This window comes from Cherax quadricarinatus, chromosome 13, assembly GCF_038502225.1.
Source record: "Cherax quadricarinatus isolate ZL_2023a chromosome 13, ASM3850222v1, whole genome shotgun sequence".
In the NCBI taxonomy this organism is placed as follows: Eukaryota; Metazoa; Arthropoda; class Malacostraca; order Decapoda; family Parastacidae; genus Cherax; species Cherax quadricarinatus.
The window spans coordinates 28,896,881-28,921,531 of NC_091304.1; the positions used below are offsets into that span (position 1 = coordinate 28,896,881).

At 41.8% G+C, this 24,651-nt stretch overlaps 1 protein-coding gene across 2 annotated transcripts in view; it reads right to left on the reverse strand.

The window, feature by feature from the left end:
* The window catches only part of LOC128688719 (chromodomain protein polycomb), a 143,413-nt gene that overhangs the window by 111,983 nt on the left and 6,779 nt on the right, over nt 1-24,651 (reverse strand). Inside the window, exon 4 of one of the 2 annotated variants that reach the window (XM_070084638.1) lies at nt 17,510-18,536. The exons of the other annotated variant lie outside the window; for it this stretch is intronic. Coding sequence (XP_069940739.1) covers nt 18,479-18,536 — 58 coding nt within the window. The 3' untranslated portion in view covers nt 17,510-18,478. Of the gene's footprint in view, nt 1-17,509; nt 18,537-24,651 lie in introns of those variants that run through there. 2 annotated transcript variants of the gene reach the window in all.

Sequence of the window (24,651 nt, forward strand, 5' to 3'; positions counted from 1 at the left end):
CTTCAACAGTCATTACAAACACTCACTACCAACAATTACACACCCTTCTCATCATTATATGATCTTTTCTACCACAATTATATAACCCTCTCACCTAAATTATATAATCTTTTCACCAGACTACAGCCAAAACTCAAAACACAACTCGGCCACAATTCACCACACCACAGTGTTACGCCCTTTGTTCACAATTTAAGAAGGGTCATTTGATTAGTGTGTAATTTCGGCTTTTTCACTTAGTATTATATTACTGGTACCTTTATTCGTAGCTAAAATAAAGATTCCTAGTTTTATATTATCTGGCCATGAATTATTGATTTATTTTGTCTGTTAGGATGTTTTATAACCCTGCAGTGTTTAGTATTCATATGTTAAATTGCCTTGTGGTCGTTTATGCCTCACAAACTCTCACTTATTCCTAGGTGACGTCGAGTAAGGGAGTTTTACCCATAGTAGTTCATTCTCACCTCCGGTAGACAAAGCACCAAGCCACGGAGCTCTCTTAATTAATCTCTTGTTGCAAACCCCAGGAGAACCTTTGAACCTGGATTCAACTGAGGTTGCTTGGATTACGTCAGTGTTGGAATACTTGACGGGTTACGTCTGTGTAGTCAGCCATTTAATGAAGCAATTTGGTGAATAGACTACGGCTGTGTTCTACAACCGTTCAAGTCTCGTGATAAAGTCTCTAACCAGTTCTAGCTGAAGTGTACATAACTGATTGACGAAGGGGTAAAGGAACCCTATCCTGTACTTCATTTGCTGTCAGAGATCCCAGTGATGTGAAACTATAGTGATTGTGTACATATGAATGTATAAGAAAAGGTATACCTGAATTATTCATGTCCCACCTATAAGTACGGGACTTTTATCAATTATTTAATTTACTTAACTATATAAGCTTAGTATTATACTGAATAAAACCAGATAAAGCATTATAGAACTTTTTTGCCTTGTGTATATATATCTGAAAAAAGTAAGAAGACCCGAGTTGGTCTTCACCTGTTGTTATTAACGGGTCTCCTCCCTGAATAGACTCAAAACGTTAACACACAGCCCCAATTCAAACTAATTCAAAAATAAACTCGCACGATATACACGTTCTAGTCACCTGCGCAGACTTGAAACTCGCATAATAAAATAAATTAGTTAACAAATACATCCTCGGCTTCCTCCCACCGACATTACTTGAAGACTTGCTTATCACATTTTAGCTTATAATCTCAAATGATAGATCAATCTCCAAGATGCAATAAATGTAACAAGGGATGGATGACAGGCCAGAGAAACCCCCAGGATACAATACATATAACCTCAGGTGACAGAAGAAAGATTAGAGAAAACGTCAAATCCAAATCAAAGAGAAACCCCCTAATATGCAGTACATACCTACAAGAGCGAGCTCTACCCTGGCAGCGGTGCCTGAGGCCAAACTTCCTTGTTGACTGCCTGATATATTACAGTGAAGGAGTTTATACGTACTATGCAAAGCACTGGACATGTTAATGGTGTGCCACTCTACACAAGTGTTTACCTAGTAGCTTCATGTGTATATAACTAAAGACAGGCTGACTCTCTTGACTTGTACAAAAATATAACATGTGCTGACCTACACAACAATGTAAACATTAGCAGTTACCATCAGTTATTCAGGCTACCATGCAACATAAAAAAAATAACGTAAAGGAACTCCATTATTATAATACCCGAGTTTCAGTTCTTGTACATAACCAGCGTAGGAGGCTTCCAATCTGACCTCTCATCACCCAGCAGCAGTATTAGGTTGCCATGCACACTGGAACATACACAGTACACACCTTAACTGCAGTATACCTGGAGTATACTCTGGTCATATTTCAGACAATGTCCAGATACTTCACATAATAAGATAATAAAAATGTTCATCACAGTAATAGGGGTCAGCAACGAATGCCGCTCCTCTAGGTCTTAATTATACGGTATATAAACTAGACAGAAATGAGTTTCACACATGGGGAGGGCCCCCCCCCCATCTCACACGACCACGTGAGTACCTGTGGTGGCACTCCACCTCACACGACCACGTGAGTACCTGTGGCGGTACCCCACCTCACAAGACCACGTGAGTACCTGTGGTTCAACACGTGGGGATACGCTCCCACCTTACACGACCACGTGAGTACCTGTGGCTCAACACGTGGGAATACGCCTCTACCTCACACGACCACGTTATTACCTGTGGCTCAAAACGTGGGGATACGCCCCCCAACTCTCGCATTCACTTTAGGACACACCCTCTTTTCACATATGGCTACGCGAGCACCAGTGGCTTAATGTGTGGGGACACGCCCCCTCCTCGCATAATTACCTGGGTACACGCCCCATCCTGAGGCACCCCACGACCATGTGAGGGGCCCCCTCCCCTCAAACACGGCTACATGGATACCTGCCGCTCATCACGAGGGGACAGGAAGCTCATAAAGACAAAGAATAAGTCTTTAAGAAAGCTGTGGATGGTTAGTTACACGAAGTTGTTTTAATGATTAAATCAAACTTTGAAATAGAAATAGGCCTCGGTATATGAAAAATGGCCCACTCCAGGGCGCAGTTTGACGAAAACATTTACAAGACACGTCGTAGCATAAAAAATGGTGTCTGAAAGGACGGAAGATACTTCTTTCCACATAATCATTAAAAATATGAATAAGATGAAGGTTTACTCAAGGCTGTAAGACAATATTCGAGGTAACATTCTGCTCTGAGTATTGCGTAGCCATCACGCGCACGAACAAGATACACAACTTAAGTTTCAAAGCAAGAATTATGGAAATAACATCAGAGGCGGTGCAAGTAACATCAGAAGCAGCAAGGAGATGAAACTCTGCTTCCTGGCAATAAAAACGACACATTCGTCACTCTTGACAAGACATGGTATGCGAGTTCACATAATTTCCCAGTAGGGAGTCATTACAGGTTGTGGGAGGCGGCGATTACCCCTCACTGAGGAAGCTAGTAATGGTTCACGTAGCATTATAGCGCACCAACCACCTGAAGGTTACCTCGTTTTCCCGGGGCTACCTGTAGCTTGCTTCCACATAGTTCTGGGGATTGTCGACCAAGCGGCCCAGACTCAAACCGCGCCTTCCCGTTAACGGCATGATCAGTTAAGCTATTGGTGCTCGCTGCACGTAGTCTGAAGTGAGCAACATAGCCCGGCCAAGAGCCTTCGTGAAGACAGTGACAGAAGATGGTCAGATAATCTTCCATCAAGGCTATCACCTCAGATTACCTATCTACTTCTACTGTCTCCAGTATTATAGTGACTTTTGCTTGACTGATGAAGCTTACTGAGAAGGCGAAACGTTTCGTTAATGAAGACAGATTCATGTGCAACACTTAAGGTTACTCGTATTACCCCACACACTTTACAATAACATGCAACATTGTTCCCCACACACTTTACAATAACATGCGGCCCTTCCCTACACATTTTACAAGATAATGCTACACTTACGTGGCATACTACCAAAACTTCAATGAGCGCATGCGCACTCTCATACAAGTGGAAAACATTGAAAATACCTGTCGTCAGGCAGGAAGGCTGGGCAGATAGGCAACCTGACACAAGAAAGAATTCAAACACCCAAGGCAGGCAAGCAACCAACCAACCAATCATGCAGGCAGGTAAGCAACCAACCAGCCATGCAGGTAGGCAAACATCCAACTAGACTGGCAAGTAGCCAGGCAACTAGACATGCAAGCATGCAAACCACCAACTAGGAAGGCAATCAAGACAGATATGCAAACAACCAGGTAGCCAATCAGGCAGGTAGCTAGACAGACAAGCAACCACTCAGGCAAGCAAGCAAGCAACCAGCCAGCACGGCTCACTCCGCCACACCAGCACCACCCGACAGCCAGCCCGCCCGCCCGCCCTCTTGGACATCAGCCAAGAAGGAAGTGAAACTCCACCTTCCATCTAGCCACCCCACCTCCAGGACCTCGCCCCTCTCTACTCCATCATAACTTTAATGGAGGAAGCGAGGTTGACACATTCCATCTAGCATCCATCAACCACATCCACCCATCTCGAGAAACTCCCCTCCCTCTCCCCCCACACACTTCACCACTCCAACAACTCTCTCCCCCCTCCCCCAAACAATTCATCACACTCCAACAACTTATGATCACCCCCACCCTCACAAAATTCACACTCCAGCAACCCTCACCCCTTCTCTCACACAATTCACACTCCATCAATTCTCACCCCCACCCACACACAATTCACCACACTCCAACATCCCTCCCCCCCACCTCATACATTAGTGATGGGACGATCCAAAAATTTTTGCCAATATCGATACCATCAAAACTAACCATTACTCGCCAGTACCGGTAACTTTGGCTCACACATACATTACCACACTCCAACAACTTTATTCCCTCCCCACATGTATACAATACTACACTCCAAGTTCCCCACAGCTTGTAGGTATCAACAGAAGAGCCAAATGACCACGCTGCCTCAGTTTTACACCTGATAGATATTTTCAATCGAGCCTTGTTCCCATTGTTCCCTGATATTTCCCCTCTTACACATCTTGTTACCAACTCTCGCTGGTTATCTATCCCGTCCTTCATCACAGCCACTCTCAACAGCTGTTCTACCTCCATCAGGTGCTGTCTTTACTAGGTGCTATGTCTTCAACAGATGCGATGCCTCTAAAAGCTGTTCACTTTCTTTCAACAGAGTCTGCTCAGATTCATTCAAAAAGTGTTCGGCTTTAACAGGTGTTTTACTCTCCCCCACAACACTCAATAACTGGTTCAAGCTATCACTAGCAGAGGTAGCTGCACTGCCGCTGGCGAGACAGCACACGAGGGGGTGTGATGATCTGTCACCTAATCTGCTTTTCAAACACTTGAGAATCCTATCCACAAAATACACAGCAGAAATAATGTAATAACTAGATGTATTTCGGTCGCTGTGCAATCTGAAAAAGGCATCCTTGCATCTCTTAAGCTCAGACCTCTCTCCCTCGATGAATGAAAAAGGAATAATGCAGTTACTTTATGGTAAGATTGAAGAACTAAAGACTGGGATGGTGCATAAAACTCGAATCACACTGAAGAGAGTAAGATTAATGCGAGAGATTATATTAGATCTCACCTTGAAGAATCTTGTCACTATCAAACCCGCAAGGAAAAGCTAGGCTGAATAACTAGAGCCTTGAAATGAATAGATGGGAAGCCAATGATGATGATACTTCGTCACTTGTTCTCTCTAGGTTGGAATATGCTAAACTCGAACAGCCTCGCTTATACCAGGCGAAATTACAGACCTGGAGAATATGCAGAGAATTTTCACTGCACGTGTAAATTCAATCAAGCACCTAAATTATTGGTAACGCTTTAAATCCCTAGATCTGTACTTCTTGGAACGCAGGATAAAAAGGTACAATATAATCTACATCTGGAAAATTCTACCCCTCAAGGAAGGTTCCTTGATGTTGGTGAGGGGCTCTTGATTTAGGGAATTGGATCTGTGCTCCAGTTTCCCAAATTAAGCCTGAATGCCTTCCACGTCCCCCACCCCCCAGGCGCTGTATAATCCTCTGGGTTTAGCGCTTCCCCCTTGATTATAATAATAATAATGGAAAATTCTAGGACTGATCTTAAATCTGCATACACAAATGATTCCCAAAAGGAGGAAATGAACGTGGCAGGAGAGACGCTGAGCTAGAACTTTATTTCCCATTTCTATTATTCAAATCATTTTACTTAAAGTTAAAAGGTCAGATAGGCAAGAAGTCGCAAATATTCAAAGCCACGGAAGGACTAACGTCAAGCACTGATCTATTTAATTCTGAAGACTGTGTATATTGCTATCAGAAAACCTGTATAGCGCAGCATACAAGGCTAGACAATGAAACGCCAGAATAAGGTTAGATATAGTTACCTGTGGTAAATGAATGCAGGTGCCACAGGGGTGAGCCTATTCTAAATGTAAGGTTTGTGAAAAAGGAAGAGAGAGCCTTCATTATCAAATAAGCGAATGCCCATTTCCAGGTACCTCAGGCTCGATGAAATGAGATACTTAGAACTGCGTAAATACTTTATCCGCCTTGGGATGCTTGAGAATGTCAATTATCCACCCTAAACTTGCCAGCACTAGTTAGCAACTCAGTAACACTCAGTTGCATTCCAGATGTAATGCGATTAAATGATCAACTGTGGTCACGTGCGTGCGTATGTAGGGGTGGGTGGGGGTATTATAAATACTGTCGACTTAGTCACACTTCAGTGACAATATCATACTAAGAAATTGTAACTATGTACATACCGATGTGTGCCATGCATCAACAAATGCTTGTAAAACCGTGTACGTGTCATGTGTGTGGGCGTGTTTTGTATGTGCGCGTGCGTCATGATGCATATTATAAAAAATAACATTCATAAAATATAGATAACTTGCTAGATTGTATCTTAAATCTGAAATGTGATCTGCAATTACACGAGAACTATAGAAAATAGCAATAAAAGCAGTGGGAGTATCTAATACTATGGTCGTAACCTGGTGAACATAGCGGGATGCTTGACGATATCCTCAGCTCGTAACATTTTCAATCTGTCTGGAGTAAGACAGCGGAAATATAACTTTTATTACTACGATGTAACTATTATACTGAGTAGCCACACGCCGGATAGTAAATTATATTATTAGCTTTACATTCATATTTGCGTGAAGCGCTAAACCCGAGTGGGTCATTCAACCCAAGGTGGTGTTTTAGGCTGGATCCTCCACCTGGCACACATGACTACAGGGTGTGAGAAACTAGGCCAACAAGCAGTGTTGCTTGTGCTCGTCCCCACCATACACACCAGCCCTCTGGAGCCGCCACTCAAACTTTCCATAAACTTTCACACAGCGCCTCATAAGATAGCTGCAAGCAACACCCAGTCTCGTCACGCTAGTATCCAACTCTCGTGCTCTACACCGGGGGAAATAAACAACTCATTAATAAACAGGCTGAAATGTGCAAACACACGAATGAATGAATACAATTTGTTGAGTATGTATGCGTACGTACGTACGTGTACACACACACACAGGCCAAGTATCTAATCGACATGTGTCTGGGACAGAATGGTAACACACACACACACTTGAAAGTTGAAGACACAGATGAACCACAGGGATGTTAGTATTTCTTCAGTCACAGAGTTGTCAGGAAGTGGAATAGCCTGGGTAGTGATGTAGTGGAGGCAGGATCCATACACAGCTTGAAGAAGAGGTATGATAAAGCTCACGGAGCGGGAAGAGTGAGTAGCGGCCAGTTAAAGGGGCGGGGCCAGGAGCTGTGAATCGACCCCCGCAACCACAACCAGGTGAGTACAACTAGGTGAGTACACACACACAAAGGGTGGCAGAGAAATCAAACAAGCTAGACGAGGAAGTGGTAGAAGTACAGCTTAAAAAAGTTGGTAGAAGGCAGTCCGGGAGGTCAGGATCCAGCAAATGTTTCTCAACTAAATCTAAAAAGAGTGAAAGCAGGAACATAAGCTCTAGTTTTGATCTACAAATAGGTAATAATTAAGCAATGTTGCCATTCATTAACGCAACAAAACAGTAGTGAAACCCAAGCAGTAAAAATCGCCTTCAAATCAGTTGTCTTTCTCGTGACTAATAACAAAGCTGAATATATGACGTAACTTTAAACCATTATAAAATTGTCGTAAAACTGCTTTACTGAACTGTGGAACGCGTACGGTGTTTGTAAACCACATTTATATACGAATCCGGTGGTTTATTGAGCCATAAATTACAGCAAGATAATCATGGCTATTAGTATCCCTGCCACCGAACACAGCTGCACCTTTACCATGAGGAAAAAAGGTTATAAAACTGAATCAAAAGGTTTACAACTGTACGTAATGACCTTTGCCATAACTTCCTAGATTTACATATCTTTTGGTTTCTAGCTTTTCAGCCATACCTTTCTGTGCTATAAGAATATACACACACACATACACGAAACACCTTCAATCTAAAACTAAACCTCCAGACACCTGGAAAATGACAAATCACAATCTCATTATTCAAAAGGTGTAAACACAGGTTTTTCTGACATGTATTCCGTGCAAGTACTGAGAAATTAATGAGACTGGTGGAACACCCAAAGAATACAGATTTCCCTACAGCATACCAACTCTTAGAAAACAGAAAGAACGGCCAATCTATATAAAAAAAACAAATTCACAAACTCTTGCCAGAAACTTGGACAGGTAGTCCAGCCAGAGTACTCGTATGGATTAAGAAATACCTCAGAGACTCGAGATCAAACAAGCTAATGAAGTCACAGTATGAGAAGAAATGTTAAGAGTGGGCAAGTGTAATTATCAGCTGTTCCCAAGGGAGCAGTCTTCAGCTCCATATTGTGGGATAAGCCTTCCTAGAGAAAGAAACCCTTTATAGCTGCCGTAGCTATTGTTCCCTATGTTATATCCCTATTTAAATGCAGTTTGCAAACTATGTATGCGTTTCATCAATCAGTAAACTAGTTACACGATTTCAGGTACATCATACATATAACTCTGTTCATGCGAATATTGAGAATGACTGGAAGTGTCATATTACTGATGGTATACCCCTCAAGGAAGGTTCCTTGATGTTGGTGAGGGGCTCTTGATTTAGGGAATTGGATCTGTGCTCCAGTTCCCCGAATTAAGCCTGAATGCCTTCCACATATCCCCCCCCCCAGGCGCTGTATAATCCTCCGGGTTTAGCGCTTCCCCCTTGATTATAATAATAATAATAATAATACTGATGGTATACAATACCGACAAGTTGATGAATAAGATATTAGCAACATCTGGGCATGAAGCTATCCAAGTGATCATGCAGCTTATCTAGGATTTTTTTTTGCTGATTATGTCATCCTACTGAAGTTTTTCCAGCTTAGACTGACAGATTTCATTACCAAATGCATGAAACCAATTGTGTGTGATGAAATATGAAGAGGAAAACCTAGCTAGCTTTTACTGTCGATTCCGCGGGTCAATGACACCTGGACCTGTTCCTAGATCAGACCTCCTGGTTGACAGCCTGGTCACAATCAGGCTGTTGGTGCCTGTCGCATGTAATCCAACCCAGTGCTCACTCACGCCTGTTTTTCATCAGGATTATACCCCAATGGAAAGAAGTCACTGACTTTTTTGGGTTATCCCAGGTTCTCTGCACATATGCTGCTATGTATGATAATCTATGCAACTGTATTTGTATATACCTGAATAAACTTACTATCACGCCGCCTGCTCTCGTAAGGAGTAACATCTGTGAGGTTATACCCGGAGTGTATCTGGGGGGGGGGTCAAAGCCCCCGCGGTCCGGCATGCAAAACTGCCTGGATGACCACAAAGTGACCTGAACTTATCAAGTTCTCGCCAAGATTTTTCAGACAGCAGAGCAATTCAGATATATCCAATTTGGTTACACAAAAGAGGCACCATGTTATCATAGTCCTGAGGGAGGTCATAGATTACTTAGTGTTCCAGGACGATATCCAAATTATTAAAAGGATGCAAGCTGATGATTTCTGGAAACAATGTCGTAGCTCAGAGGTAGCGAGTTCTGTTCACAACTGAAGGGCCCGTGATCAATCTTGGGGAGGAACGAGAAAATTGAGCAAATCTCCAAACATCTACTTCACCTTTTCACTTAACAGTAAATGGTTACCTGGGTGTTTACCGGTTCTATCCATATTCTGGCGCAAAGGAGCGCGATGGAAAAATAGCCCTCAGTGATTAGCTTTCTTGGGCTACCTGGGTTGAGAACACTCTAGAGTTAATGATCTCAATATCTTCCAGAAGAAGACGTGGACAAAAAAAAAAGCATTAGTTGAACAAGTGATCACTTGAATGACGCTGGTGCCAGGAGATACTAGGTATCGTTATCACCTAGAAGAGAAAAATCGCAAACAAACCAAAGAAAGAGTGGATGTCATACCTACCTGTCACGACTCACGAAATCTTAATAGCACGAATGCAAACAAACCACAGAACGGGTGGGGTTCTAACCCATGGCGAGAGAATCAAAACTCCAGGCCAGTGCGTAAGCCACTGGCCAGCTGACTCTAATAAGATACAACCAACTAGCTATATTTCTGTACATAGGGAAGTTAGCATGGGCTCCACTGTGACCACAATGCAAGTGTTTACAGATGCATTTTTCACCAGCGTGGCTTTTGTGAATGACCGAGTGGCTTAAGCACTGGCCTGGAGTTTTAGGATTCACTTGTCATGGGTTCAAATCCCACCCGTTCCCTGGTTTGTTTACCCTGTCACCTAACGTACCCACATACATCAGAAAAAAGCTAGCTTAGCAAACGTAATTATTACCTTCACAAACTGAAGACACGTTCAATAGCTTCTCACCATATATATACAACCAAATACCACTGCCATTAAAAAAAAAAAAAAAAAAAAAAAAAAAAAAAAAAAAAAAAAAAAAACTCGCTACCAAAACACTTAAATAACCAAGAATTATCTTCTTGACATTTAAAAATAATAATAAACTTGTCGCACAGATTCAAGTTCCACCCTCCCCCGGGGCGAATTTACTAAGGCTAAGTGAGCATACCGGGAGCATTGATCAGTGTCACTCATCCTGCGAGTGAACATATTTATCTACTCATCCTAAGTGAACATAACGGTAGTAATAATGGCAGAATTACCGACAAAATGTTAAGTAAATGGACACATGCAAATAATGTGACATTTTATTGTGGCAACGTTTCGCTCTCCAGGAGCTTTGTCAACATACCACCGATAATATTAGGCCCAGTCACTCATCCTGTGAGTGAACATACCGAGATAAAAACAGCACTGGGCAGTGGCTACTCTTGTGACTCAACAATCCACAATAAGGACAGTATTCTTCAGTATAAATGGTTAACACGCTATTAGCGATAACGGAACAAATAGATACCTTTACAGTGCTTGAAGACAAAGTGTTTTGTGGTTTCTTGCAACACAAGCATTGCTCTTGCCAGGTTGCTGCAGGTGATCCTGTAATACAAAGCCTCACCATTATCAAGTTGGTGCAGGTGTTGTTGCACTACAGTAGTCTAGACAACACCTGTGCTCAAGCTAGTAGGACACGTTATCTCTCACTGTTTGTCACTGACGATAACACCTCCCCTGGTGCTCTCCTGTCACTGATGATAACACCTCCACCGGTGCTCTCTCCAAGGTCCTACTGAACATACTTCTACCCAGTTAATTTTCATACACACTTGTTAACTTGCAAGGGAAAAAGTGTTTGGGTCGCAGAGCGATATGAGAGGCATCTGCCACGCTGCATAACCCCCCCCCCCTGACTCCTCTACTGTACTTTCAAGCACGCAAGCACCACAAGGGTAGCTGAACCTCCAAACTCGCAAAAAGCAGAGGAGCCGTAGCTCAATTCCCTCAAGAGACCCAGGAGCTATAGCTCAATGCCTGGATATTCAACCACGTCAAGTGGCCCTGGAGACTAGCACGTTTGAGTTGCGGCTGCTAGATCAGGAGCTGCAACTCAACCCAGTCAAACACTGGAAATATACAGTAATACACTCAAACTCAAGACGGTCCAAGAACAGGTGCTGTTATGAAGCCGCGCGCGCGCGCGCGTGTGTGTGTGTGTGTGTGTGTGTGTGTGTGTGTGTGTGTGTGTGTGTGTGTGTGTGTGTGTGTGTGTGTGTGTGTGTGTGTGTGTGTGTTATTTGGAAGCATTTTAACTTGAAACAGTAGACTAAATTAAATCTGTCAAATTTCAACACGCCACAAAAACAAAAGTTGTCAACAATTTTTGTTACATTCGGTATTTAATGCTCTACAATCCCGAGAGAAATAAAATGGTGCATTTTCTTAAAAAAAAAAAAATCGCTACAGTTGACAGTAGTCTCTCCCGAGGCCGGATGAGATATTGTCACCATGCGCACCTGACACCTAGCTCCTGACAGTTTGTTTTTCAAGGAGTGAATGGCCTGGCTTAACCCTTGACTGAAATCATAGCTGAGTGACCTCAGGTAAAATGCGAGGTTATTACATTCATGGGGAAGCGCTAAACCCGTCAAGATTTATACAGCACCTGGGGAAATGGAAAGCAATGAGATTCGATTCAAGGAACTAGAGCACAGGTCCAATTCCTCTGATCAAGAGCCTCACCAGCATGTAAGAACATCCCTTGAGGAGGTAAACAGCGTTCTCAGTGGAACCAGAGCGGCAATGTCATCATGCTTAAGAAGTGACAAACAAATAGAATACAGCATCAGTTTAAGAGTGACAATAAGCAAGTCATCAATTTACACAATAATGGCTTATGCATGATGAATTAATACATTCTGAGGTGGAGAGTGAATCACAACTGGTGTATCACAACTGGTGTATCACAACTAGTGTATCACAACTGGTGTATCACAACTAGTGTATCACAACTGGTGTATCACAACTGGTGTATCACAACTGGTGTATCACAACTAGTGTATCACAACTAGTGTATCACAACTAGTGTATCACAACTGGTGTATCACAACTGGTGTATCACAACTGGTGTATCACAACTGGTGTATCACAACTGGTGTATCAACTGGTGTATCACAACTAGTGTATCACAACTGGTGTATCACAACTGGTGTATCACAACTAGTGTATCACAACTGGTGTATCACAACTGGTGTATCACAACTGGTGTATCACAACTGGTGTATCACAACTAGTGTATCACAACTGGTGTATCACAACTGGTGTATCACAACTGGTGTATCACAACTAGTGTATCACAACTGGTGTATCACAACTGGTGTATCACAACTAGTGCATCACAACTAGTGCATCACAACTGGTGTATCACAACTGGTGTATCACAATTGGTGCATCACAACTGGTGTATCACAACTGGTGTATCACAATTGGTGCATCACAACTGGTGTATCACAACTGGTGTATCACAACTGGTGTATCACAACTAGTGTATCACAACTAGTGTATCACAACTAGTGTATCACAACTGGTGTATCACAACTGGTGTATCACAACTAGTGTATCACAACTAGTGTATCACTAGTGTATCACAACTGGTGTATCACAACTAGTGTATCACAACTGGTGTATCACAACTGGTGTATCACAACTGGTGTATCACAACTGGTGTATCACAACTGGTGCATCACAACTAGTGCATCACAACTAGTGCATCACAACTAGTGCATCACAACTGGTGTATCACAACTGGTGTATCACAATTGGTGTATCACAACTGGTGTATCACAACTAGTGTATCACAACTGGTGTATCACAACTAGTGTATCACAACTAGTGTATCACAACTAGTGTATCACAACTAGTGTATCACAACTAGTGTATCACAACTGGTGTATCACAATTGGTGTATCACAACTGGTGTATCACAACTGGTGTATCACAATTGGTGTATCACAACTGGTGTATCACAACTGGTGTATCACAACTGGTGTATCACAATTGGTGTATCACAACTGGTGTATCACAACTAGTGCATCACAACTAGTGCATCACAACTAGTGCATCACAACTGGTGTATCACAATTGGTGCATCACAACTGGTGTATCACAACTGGTGTATCACAACTGGTGTATCACAACTAGTGTATCACAACTAGTGTATCACAACTGGTGTATCACAACTGGTGTATCACAACTAGTGTATCACAACTGGTGCATCACAACTGGTGTATCACAATTGGTGTATCACAACTGGTGTATCACAACTGGTGTATCACAACTGGTGTATCACAACTAGTGTATCACAACTAGTGCATCACAACTAGTGCATCACAACTGGTGTATCACAACTGGTGTATCACAATTGGTGCATCACAACTAGTGCATCACAACTAGTGCATCACAACTGGTGTATCACAACTGGTGTATCACAATTGGTGCATCACAACTGGTGTATCACAACTGGTGTATCACAACTAGTGTATCACAACTAGTGTATCACAACTAGTGTATCACAACTGGTGTATCACAACTAGTGTATCACAACTAGTGTATCACAACTGGTGTATCACAACTAGTGTATATACTATACTGATATGCACAATCCTTCTCTACTCAAACATAAAATCCATTTTTTTTTTAATTTTAGTAATTAGGTTAGGTTAGATTCCTTGTCGTCGGTGAGGAACTCTTGATCCAAGAAACTGAACCTGACCTCTCCTTCCTGAGATTAGGTCTGATTACCTTCCATTCCCCAAGGAACTGCAAGACCCTTACGGGTTTAAGCCTCCCCTATAAACGTAATAAATAATTCAATTTGCATGATCTTATGTAACTGAATCAAAATTAACCATATTATAATTGATACGAGTGGAATTTAAATTTATATTGTTTGCCTGAGCTGTTGACGACAACTGACCAGACCCTTCCTAGCCATTCATAACACTAATATTAATATTACCAACCTTCAGCATCTACACCAGAGTCGACAAGTAGTTCATTTAAGTGAGGTAAACACCCACTAAATAACTAGGTCTATCTTGATCAGTGACCAGACAATTATTATTACAATCAGAGCTAAGTGCTAAACCCATAAGGATTATACAGTAATCAGTAACCAGAAATCCTTTCATCTCTGGAGACTAACAAATTATATGGGATACAAACATATATATACCGTTGAACTCGGTAAGAAGCTTCAGGGAAGAAGACAACGTTTCTGTATACCAAAGTATAGATTAAGTGAAATCCATTCTTCAACAAGACAAAATGTTGATGAAGAGTTTAGTGTATGGTGTAGAGAAGTCGTTGGCATTACCGAAAGTGTTAATGTGAATCCATATATTCCTAGGTGAGGTCAACACAACCTTATACAGCCAGAAACCCGGAAAAGTAGTGTAGCGGCGCTCACTGACAATACCCTATATTGATGAACTCATTGTTTGTTGGCCTGGAAATGAGACTTACATCATTCAGCAACACAGCAACTACCTCACTGTACTTAGGTGCTCAGCATGCTTGACCAGTTTTCCGAATCAGGGAGTGTCTTGAGGGAAAAAAAACAGTTTCATGTAGAAGATCCACCAAGTGCAAGAGAACCTGAACTGTTAGCAGCATCAATGGAGAAGATACGTTACAATCATGTATTATTCGATGGATTACCCGAATATTTATTGTATGCCGAAAACGAAGTGTGAAACAAGGTGTGAAACTGAGCGCTCCAACAGTGTGCCTGGACTACTTACAACAAACAAACCTTCGTTCTACAATGGGCCAGGAGAATGACTGACTTAGCAATGATGCATAGTCGTTAAAGCATCAACACTGACTTGGATGAAGTTGCTAATTTAGTAATAAACAGCGAAAAAAATGACTGAGACTAAAAAATATTTTCTCTTAAATTCTGTTGTTTTGAGGTGCATTCAGATGAAATTATTACACTCATGGGAGCGCTAGAACCATAAAAGTCAGACGGCGAAAGAGTATGGGAAGCAATCACGTTGGGTCCAGGGTAACAGATAATTCCAATTCCCTGGATCAAGGGCACCTCAGGCATAAAAGTATCTGTCTTGACGGGAGTTATATGAAACTCATTAGTTATTTGGTTTACACAATGAACATCTAGAGTTCTTTGAGATAACAAATGTTATAGTGTAAGTAGCTTAAGATAATTGTTATAGATGTAGGCAGCTCTTCGAGATAACTGTTATAGGTGTAAGCATCTATTACAATTGTTATAGAAGGTGTAAGCATCTATAACATTGTTACAGAAAGTGTAATCATCTATATCACTGTTATAGAAGGTGTAGCATCTATAACATTGTTACAGATAGTGGGAATCTAAGTATAAAACGAAACTTTTTGTCCTAAGTTATTGTCAATTTTAATTTTGTCTGGTTCAGGTCTTACATAAATTTAAGAGACATTATGAGTCACTCTGTCTAACCATACCGTCTATTTAACTCGTCAAATTGAACTGATAAGGTTGTAATGTTTGCATTTCCAAGGAAAAATCCTTAAGAAATTGTTATATGTAGCCTAAATTAGCAAAATTATTAAATTTATTAGAAAGCGCTAAATTCGTAGGGGTCACACAGCATCTGGGGAATAGACAGCAACAAGGTATGATCCCTTGGGTTCACTTGTTCTCTTCATGAAGCAAGAAACCTCTTATGAGGAGATAAAAAAAACTATAGCCATAAGCGAAACAGCGGTGAAGGGTTAAAGCAGGCAAACTGAGACAATGAGAAGCTTCCATTCAGAAAAATACATAGACAACATCCATTATTATCCCCTTGAAGGGCCGACCATGGTTAAAGACACCTGACCTGACTACCATATTAGTTACCTACTATCCATCAGTCCACATGACTCCCTGTAAACACTTGAGCTACTGCCGTAATTCATAGTTGTGGTTCCCTTTGCTCTATTAAGTTTCCTTTCCCACTTCCGTACTATTTAGCTCATCTTTTTTTTGTGGTTTTATAGCGCCTGGTCCCGCCTCGACTCTTTACTACTTGTTGATCTTAGCTTCCAAGGCCTTACAATATCTACTCTTGAAACTGTGCCTTAGGTTCCTAGCCAGCACCTTATTTCGTTAAGTGTAACTCTTCACCCTAAGACTGAAAAAGCATTGCCCAAATTCCTTTCCCTAAGGCTCACCAGAACATTGTGATGACAGCCACGGTTCTGGCTGCTCGCATCTCACCGTACATACCAGCACACAGTGTCTAGTCACCGGAATTTACGTTGTAATTACGTCCTCTCTGGTAACCCTCACTAACTCGATGCTTTGAGTTCCCCAGATTAACAAAATGCACCAGACCCGTAGGGATCATAAAACCGAGCTCATTGAAGTGTGTGTCCGTAACGCCTCCTGAGTGTCGCTACCAGATCTGTCACCAACCTTCAGATATTCTAGTTGCTTGACGTACATACACAATTGTATGAATACCTGTGTTAAAACTTTCTTGCCCAGGACAATTATTATACTCACTGAGAAGCCTTCAACCCGCAGGGGTCACAGACTAGGAAAAGGAAGATAAACAATTTACTTCAAGGAAAAGATAGCTCAAAGACCACGGATCAAAAGCCCTTTACCGGTATCATGACATCCCTTTCAAAGACTATGTACCTACTGTCGATCCTGGGGGACATCGCCTCTGCAGCCCGGTCTCAGACCAGGTCTCATAGTTGCTGGTCTGGTCAAAATTTTGGCCTAAGCAACGTACACACATTTTATCCTATAAAAGGCCTCGGTCCCAAATATACTGGATCAATGATAGCCTTCAAATGATGGAAGGTGGTCCACAACGCCACACACCCGCCCGCATACACTGGGCCATCATCTATCGGGATTTTGATATCCAAGTATAACTTGGATATCAAGTTATACTTAACTCTCGCAGATAGCACGTATTGTTTTTGTAGTAATCTTTTACTATACGATGGTTACTGCTTGCAGTGCAGGTGTGGTAATCTAAGCCCTGACGATGCTTGCTTGTTTGTGTGGCATGCAAAGAGTACGTAACCTTTATTCGGCGCATGGACACACCCTCATTTACAGGCTATCTCCCCCAACCAGCGAACCAGGTTGCTAAGAGTTGATGATGGGGCCCCATCGTTCAACTAGTGACCAGGTTCTAGCCAATAAGAAGGTGGGATTGACAATCGCAGAGGTTATGTGGATACCGCTCTCCTGTCTGCCCTGGTCATTCCCATTCTAGAGCTGGTTGAAGCACGGTCTGCTATCTTGTGGCTTCTATTTCTGCCTTGCTTTCCGTGGAGTGCACTATATTTATCACTGTACATAGTGTACATATTGCTGTTATAATTGGTGAAGGATAATATAAGTCTAAACTTTTTCTACTGTGTTTATTTGCTCCCATTACACCTGGGATAACAGGCCATTTGAAATCCTAGGTTGTAATAGTTTGTAATGCTGGTTGTATAGTATCTAGGCCTCTACGATGATTACTGCCTGTTGTGCTGGTGATGTAGTAATCTAAGCCTCTACTATGGTTACTGCTGGTAGTGCTGTTGGTGTAGTAATCAACATTCTACAGGTTCCTCAAGGATTTTGAAAGACGTAAACGAAAGATTTGTACCGTGAGGTGGAAAAGATTAAGAGTAACAATTAATAATCTTCAAGGAAGATTGCTTGATGCTGGGAACGCGCTCTTCACTGAATGATTTGGAGCTACCACTCCATTTTTTTTGGAATCAAATCTGATAAACTCCCATTCTTGAGGCACGGTATGACTTCCTACACTTGCCCATAAATTTATTATTAATAATAATACAGTCGTCTGCGTAGCGAACATTTATGTTATAAATTGTTTAAACGGTCATTTTTTTTAATTCCATGATTATTCACTCCTCACAGCATCACGAATTAATTGTAAGTGTAGTTTAAAATGTGTGACATATGGGACGTCATCCTTCACGTGAATCAGCTGATAGATGCCAATGTTGACTACTAACAGATCACGTGGAACCAGCCCAGGTAGTTGTGTGTGCAGGTGCGCAGAAAATTACTGCAAAAAAGACCTTTTATTAAGCGTTTCGGCCTAATGTAGGTGAATCATCGTATGTAATAAAATGTCTGCTTTTATTTTACGTATTTTTATTCTAACAGCCCGAGGTACTCTGCTGTTGACGTAACACTTGTTACCCAGGCTTCCACATTCTTTCCAGTGTTAAGAATTATGTTCGTCACCTCATAGAAATATAAATCATAATCAGTCCTATACATGAACTTACACATAGTTAACCCTTAAACTGTCCAAACGTAGATCTACGTTTTTTCAACATTTGAAAGTATGTAAAAAAAAATAGATTTTTTTTTTTTTTTTTACATTTGAAAACGTGTATTATTATTATTATAATCAAGGGGGAAGCGCTAAACCCGGAGGATTATACAGCGCCTGGGGGGGGGGATGTGGAAGGCATTCAGGCTTAATTCGGGGAACTGGAGCACAGATCCAATTCCCTAAATCAAGAGCCCCTCACCAACATCAAGGAACCTTCCTTGAGGGGTTGAAAACGTAAAAAAAAAAAAAAAAAAAAAACTTTGATCTACTTTTTTTTGTTGTTGTTGTTATATTTGAAAATATGTAAAAAAAAAACGTAGATCCACTTTTGGAGCACTACACATGTGAACGTAAATTTGTTTGGACAGTTTTAGGGTTAATAGGGTTATTAAAGTTCATTCCTTGGGTAACACTGAAAATGGGTTGGGCAAATATTTTTGCTAGTGGGTTTGTGTTCTGAAGACCTGCCTAGTATGGGCAGGTAGGCCTGCTGCAGTGCTCCTCTTTTATGTACAGAGAAGAATGGTGGAAGACGAGGAGTTAAAAGTAATCAATCCCATACCCTGGAGATTCGTTCAGTTCATCATTTATAAAAGTACAGCAAATGCACGGAGAAGGGGCTTATACTGCAGACGGGTGAGGTGAAGTAGTTGGAGGCGGCGTCACTGGTGGACAAAAGCCACTAGTGGAGTAAGGTCACGACTACTGGTTAGGCAGGCGTTGAAGAATTCCCTGTATCATGATTCCAAGTGTTGCAGTGTCAGGGATTATATCAATGGTTAAGAAAACCCACAAGCTGATGGAGGAGACACTTGTGCAACACTTGGGTATCTTGTGGAAACATTTCCCCAGCCAGTGGCTTCATCAGATGGACTGAACACATCTCCAGACTGAGGGACTGGTTACCGTAAACTACTCATCTTCCACCGTTCTCTCTACTGGGCTGATGAAGCCACTGGCTGGTGAAATGTTTCCACAAGATACCCAAGTGTTGTAAATCACCCGACTTGAACCACGTGACTACGAAACCTCAACTGGTTATCCCATCGACCACCAGCTTTTGTTTTTATTTTCTAATGTTCCCAAACTTATACATGTGCGCATTTTAACCTACAGTCTCCGAAGATAATCGAACCTGTGGATGATGAACCTTCCTAACAAGGGGCGGCAGATATACTACAGTGCTCCTCCGTTTGTCTCTTCCGTATCTAAGCAATACCTCTGTACCACCATTATATTAAAGTCAATCGCTAAACCCGTATGGGTCATACAGCGACCGTACATATGAACTTTGCAATCTTAAGACCTAAATGTGAGCATTAACATCTTAAAGTATCACCAACTCGCCACATCCTGCCAGAACAGCGCCACAAATTGTCACAATCTTGCATGACCCTGTCAATACTACACTCTGCCACAGTATCCTCCGTGTTATCTAGAAACTAAGATCACCGTGGCAGTACCGTACGTGTAACCATGACACGCCCAGTAGTGAAGGTCGCCAAGCCCTCGCTACAAGGTTTTTAGGGAACGCCAAACTCCCCGGGGCGAGACGGGAATGAAAAACCATCCCCAGCTTACACAAAGAGCTATCAGGACAAGCCCTTTCTCAGCGTGGCTCTGCTTAATTGGAGGTGTCCCGAGACAAGGCTACTGGCGCACCTTATCCTGTTTCGTTGTTTTCCTCAACGCTGACTTGACTTTTATCCGATTTAACAGTAGGCCTTTTGTTTGCCCATAGTAATGTTTATTCATAGTAATGCGAACAAAAGACGTTAGATTTATAGAGTTTGATCCCACAATAGTTAGGCGGCTCCGATTCCTTTGATTTAAAGATCTTGTAAAACATGAAGACACTATCCTCTATCCTTGAAGGAAACTGTCAGCAAGTCGTAGAAAACTTACAGGAGCGCTCAAGTCTACGAACTGGATCTCAGCGGTAATTTGCGTCAAATCAGTATTACTGTACTGAACTTTTGGTTGACATTAAATATTCATTAGGTTTGTACTACTTTTTTCTGGCCTAGCCAACGGGCGTGTGGCTCTTCTTGTAAGACAGTGTAACAAATGTATGGTTTTAGCACTTACTGCCTTGATACTATGCTAAATGTATGACTCTGGGATAAGAAGCTGTCTACTAGTGTTCCCTTGCATTAAAATATTCATGGGGAAGTGCCAAACCTATGTCATGCAGCGTCTGAGGAAAGAGAGGTAATCAGGTTTGATTCGATTAAGACTACTCCTTGAATCAAGAGCCCTTCTCTGACTGAAGTTACCACCTCTACATCGTATAAACTTATAGTCGACTCCTTTGAAACCATGTGCTTCGGGGGCATATGCTTTGAAACCATGTGTTTCGGGAGCATGTGCTTTGAAACCATGTGTTTCGGGGGCATGTGCTTTGAAACCATGTACTTTGAAACCATGTGTTTCGGGGGCATGTGCTTTGAAATCATGTGCTTCGGGGCATGTGCTTTGAAACCATGTGTTTCGGGGGCATGTGCTTTGAAACCATGTGCTTCGGGGGCATGTGCTTTGAAACCATGTGTTTCGGGGGCATGTGCTTTGAAACCATGTGCTTCGGGGGCATGTGCTTTGAAACCATGTGCTTCGGGGGCATGTGCTTTGAAACCATGTGTTTCGGGGGCATGTGCTTTGAAACCATGTGCTTCGGGGGCATGTGCTTTGAAACCATGTGCTTTGAAACCATGTGTTTCGGAGGCATGTGCTTTGAAACCATGTGCTTCAGGGGCATGTGCTTTGAAACCATGTGCTTCGGGGGCATGTGCTTTGAAACCATGTGCTTCGGGGGCATGTGCTTTGAAACCATGTGCTTCGGGGGCATGTGTTATGAAACCATGTGCTTTGAAACCATGTGTTTAGGGGGCATGTGCTTTGAAACCATGTGTTTAGGGGGCATGTGCTTTGAAACCATGTGCTTTAGGGGCATGTGCTTTGAAACCATGTGCTTCGGGGGCATGTGCTTTGAAACCATGTGCTTCGGGGGCATGTGCTTTGAAACCATGTGCTTCGGGGGCATGTGTTATGAATGTATGTTCTTTGAAAGCGTGTGATTTGACAGCGTGTGTTACAAAAGGATGTGCCTCGAAGGCATGTACTGTGGCAGACTTGTTAATTTGATCACAAATTTAAGTCAAACATGAAATAGAAACCAAATGAGCTTTCCATTTTCTACGCGTTTCTTGGATATGGATGTACATATGTATATGTATATATGTTATGTACATATTTTATGTATGTATATATGTTATGTATATGTTATGAATGTATATAGTGTGTGTCATGTGCTTAATTCGTAAACAGTAAAAATAATTTACAAACATTTATCTCTCAGCCCACAGCAGGATTCGAACCTGCAAACTCGGCATCAGAGTTTGCAGGTTCGAATCCTGCTGTGGACTAGGAGATAATGTGTTGTGTGTGTGTGTGTATATATATATATATATATATATATATATATATATATATATATATATATATATATATATATATGTCAGGTATATATGTATGTACCAAACCTACAAGATTCTTCTACCACCATACCACCTACGTCTACGTACATATCGTCTTCATCTCCTAGCCTACTACATACGTCTAGCAACCTACCACCTTTACCAACATCTGCGAGGTTTCCGTGTTTCGACTAACTTTTTTTGTCCATCTGATTGCCTGGTATTATAACGGCTTTCAGAGGTTACCAGCAACGAAACTGACGCGTGATCATGATAACTTTATCAAAGTAACAAAGTAACAACTTTCAGACGAGTTACCTAAAGATCTTCCTATCCACCAAGACAGTGAGTCAAAGTTGAGAACACATTTGATAAGCCTTTTTTAATTTTTACACAACAGCTACCCTAGCAACCTACACTACCCTTGCTAAATACCTTAATTAAGATAAGGAAGAAGTTGCACAACTTTAACAGTTTTCCGGGGGGGGGGGAGGGATAGGGTTAATTTTCTTGTGACTTGACTAAACATTACCCTTTTCTTTTTAAGCCGTATAGACAGATCAGCGGCAAGACGTACCAATTCCCGTGGTGTGTTTCTTGAAGCCTTACAGAGAGCAGTGGCAAAAATATGCTGAAGAAGCAAAAGAGTGCAGAATTATGGGGCACGTAAGCTCATTTTTCCACTACAATCTACCTTGTCCGTAATTATTATCTCATTTGCTTCATCTGCTTTCGTAAGGTGAAGTCTAGGATCTTTCCTTAATTCATGGTAAAACTTAACAAATCTTTGATGACAATTTTGTTGCAGAGGTCTGAGCACAGCCCAACTGCTTGTCAATTACCGTCAACAATACACGACATTGACACCATCCTTAACTCACTAAAGCCCAAGGTCACTTTCCTCAAAAATTCCCAGCCATGAAAACGGATACTACATAGGTCATGATAGTCAGGGAGAGAGGAAGCCGATACAAACAAGCCTGCCACTTCACCCAGACGTTACTAGAATTTGGAAGACTGCATCTACAGATGGATGTAAACCAAGACGTCCTGTGGGCCAGAGGCAAAATACATTTGTCATTGCTGAAACAAGGACAATTTTCAGTTAATCCGCTAAGAAAAAGTTCAATAGATAAAATCTGAAACAGAGTATAAAACGTTTAAACTATTCAACAGAGTAAGAGGCAGGCAAGGGACCTAGTAACGTTATCGAAAGTTCTTAAGTTTAACGATATCGGAGAATCTTACGTTCAACGATACCAGAGGATCTTACGGTCAATGATATCAATGGCATTACTACAATTGCAAGAAAACTGATTGGCTGGATAATAATAAACTTCAAAACACGGGATGCCAAGTCAAATATGATACTCTTTAAGATACATATACAGTACTCTCTAAACCAAATATTGCTTCTTATTAACAGCACCTGCGTAATCACTGTTGTCAACCTGAGGCAAGCCTGCAAAGGTTTACATCTCTTACACACCTCAGTATACGTCCAATGAACTCTTACAGTATCTGTGTAGTAACGATTTCCTATCCTCTTGTAATGTGTGCAACGATAAATATAAGATTTTTTTTCCAAGAACACACACAACCCACCAACATATCGTTCAGCATGGAGTGCCGACAACCCACCCTCGATGAAGTTGTCAACACAGATGTCATCAGCAGCATTAAGAGTAAGCTGAACACAACCGTCGTATTATCATTACCACCACCGAGTGCTGGCTGGGGAGTGGCTACCTCAATGGTGGCTTAAGGGCGGAGACTAGGATGCGGGGCGTTGATGGAGGTAGGGGGCGTTGAGAGAAGTAGAGGGGACGTTGGGGGAAGTAGAGGGGACGTTGGGGGAAGTAGAGGTGGGCACTGAAAGAAGAATGAGGCGCTGAGGGAAGTAGAGGGGGGGGGGCACTGAGGGAGAAGGTAATGTTGAGAGAGGAGGAAGCGTTGAGGGAGGCTTGGGGAGGGAAGTTTTGGAGGTACGGTGAGGAAGGTTACCGAGGCGTGGATCATTTTTTTTTTAACAAAACTGGATATATCAGGAATGTACTGCTACACTATTCCGTATTATAATTACATTGTGGGAACAAAAACCAAGTTTCTTTACTATATTCCATCACACAAGGTGGACCGCATAGTGTTTAAATCTTTTAGCATGAGCTGGGAGACTTCAGTGTGTCAATAAGGATATATATAGTCAAGTAGTATTCCATTAAAGGTTCATCAGCTACGACAGTTCAAAAGTTTCATTCCAGCATAGGTAAAGTTACAATTACTTGGGGATTACCATTTTTCTGGTTGGCCTACTCCATACATAGGAGAAATGGATCTTTATAAATTTATCACCCTCATCAACATAA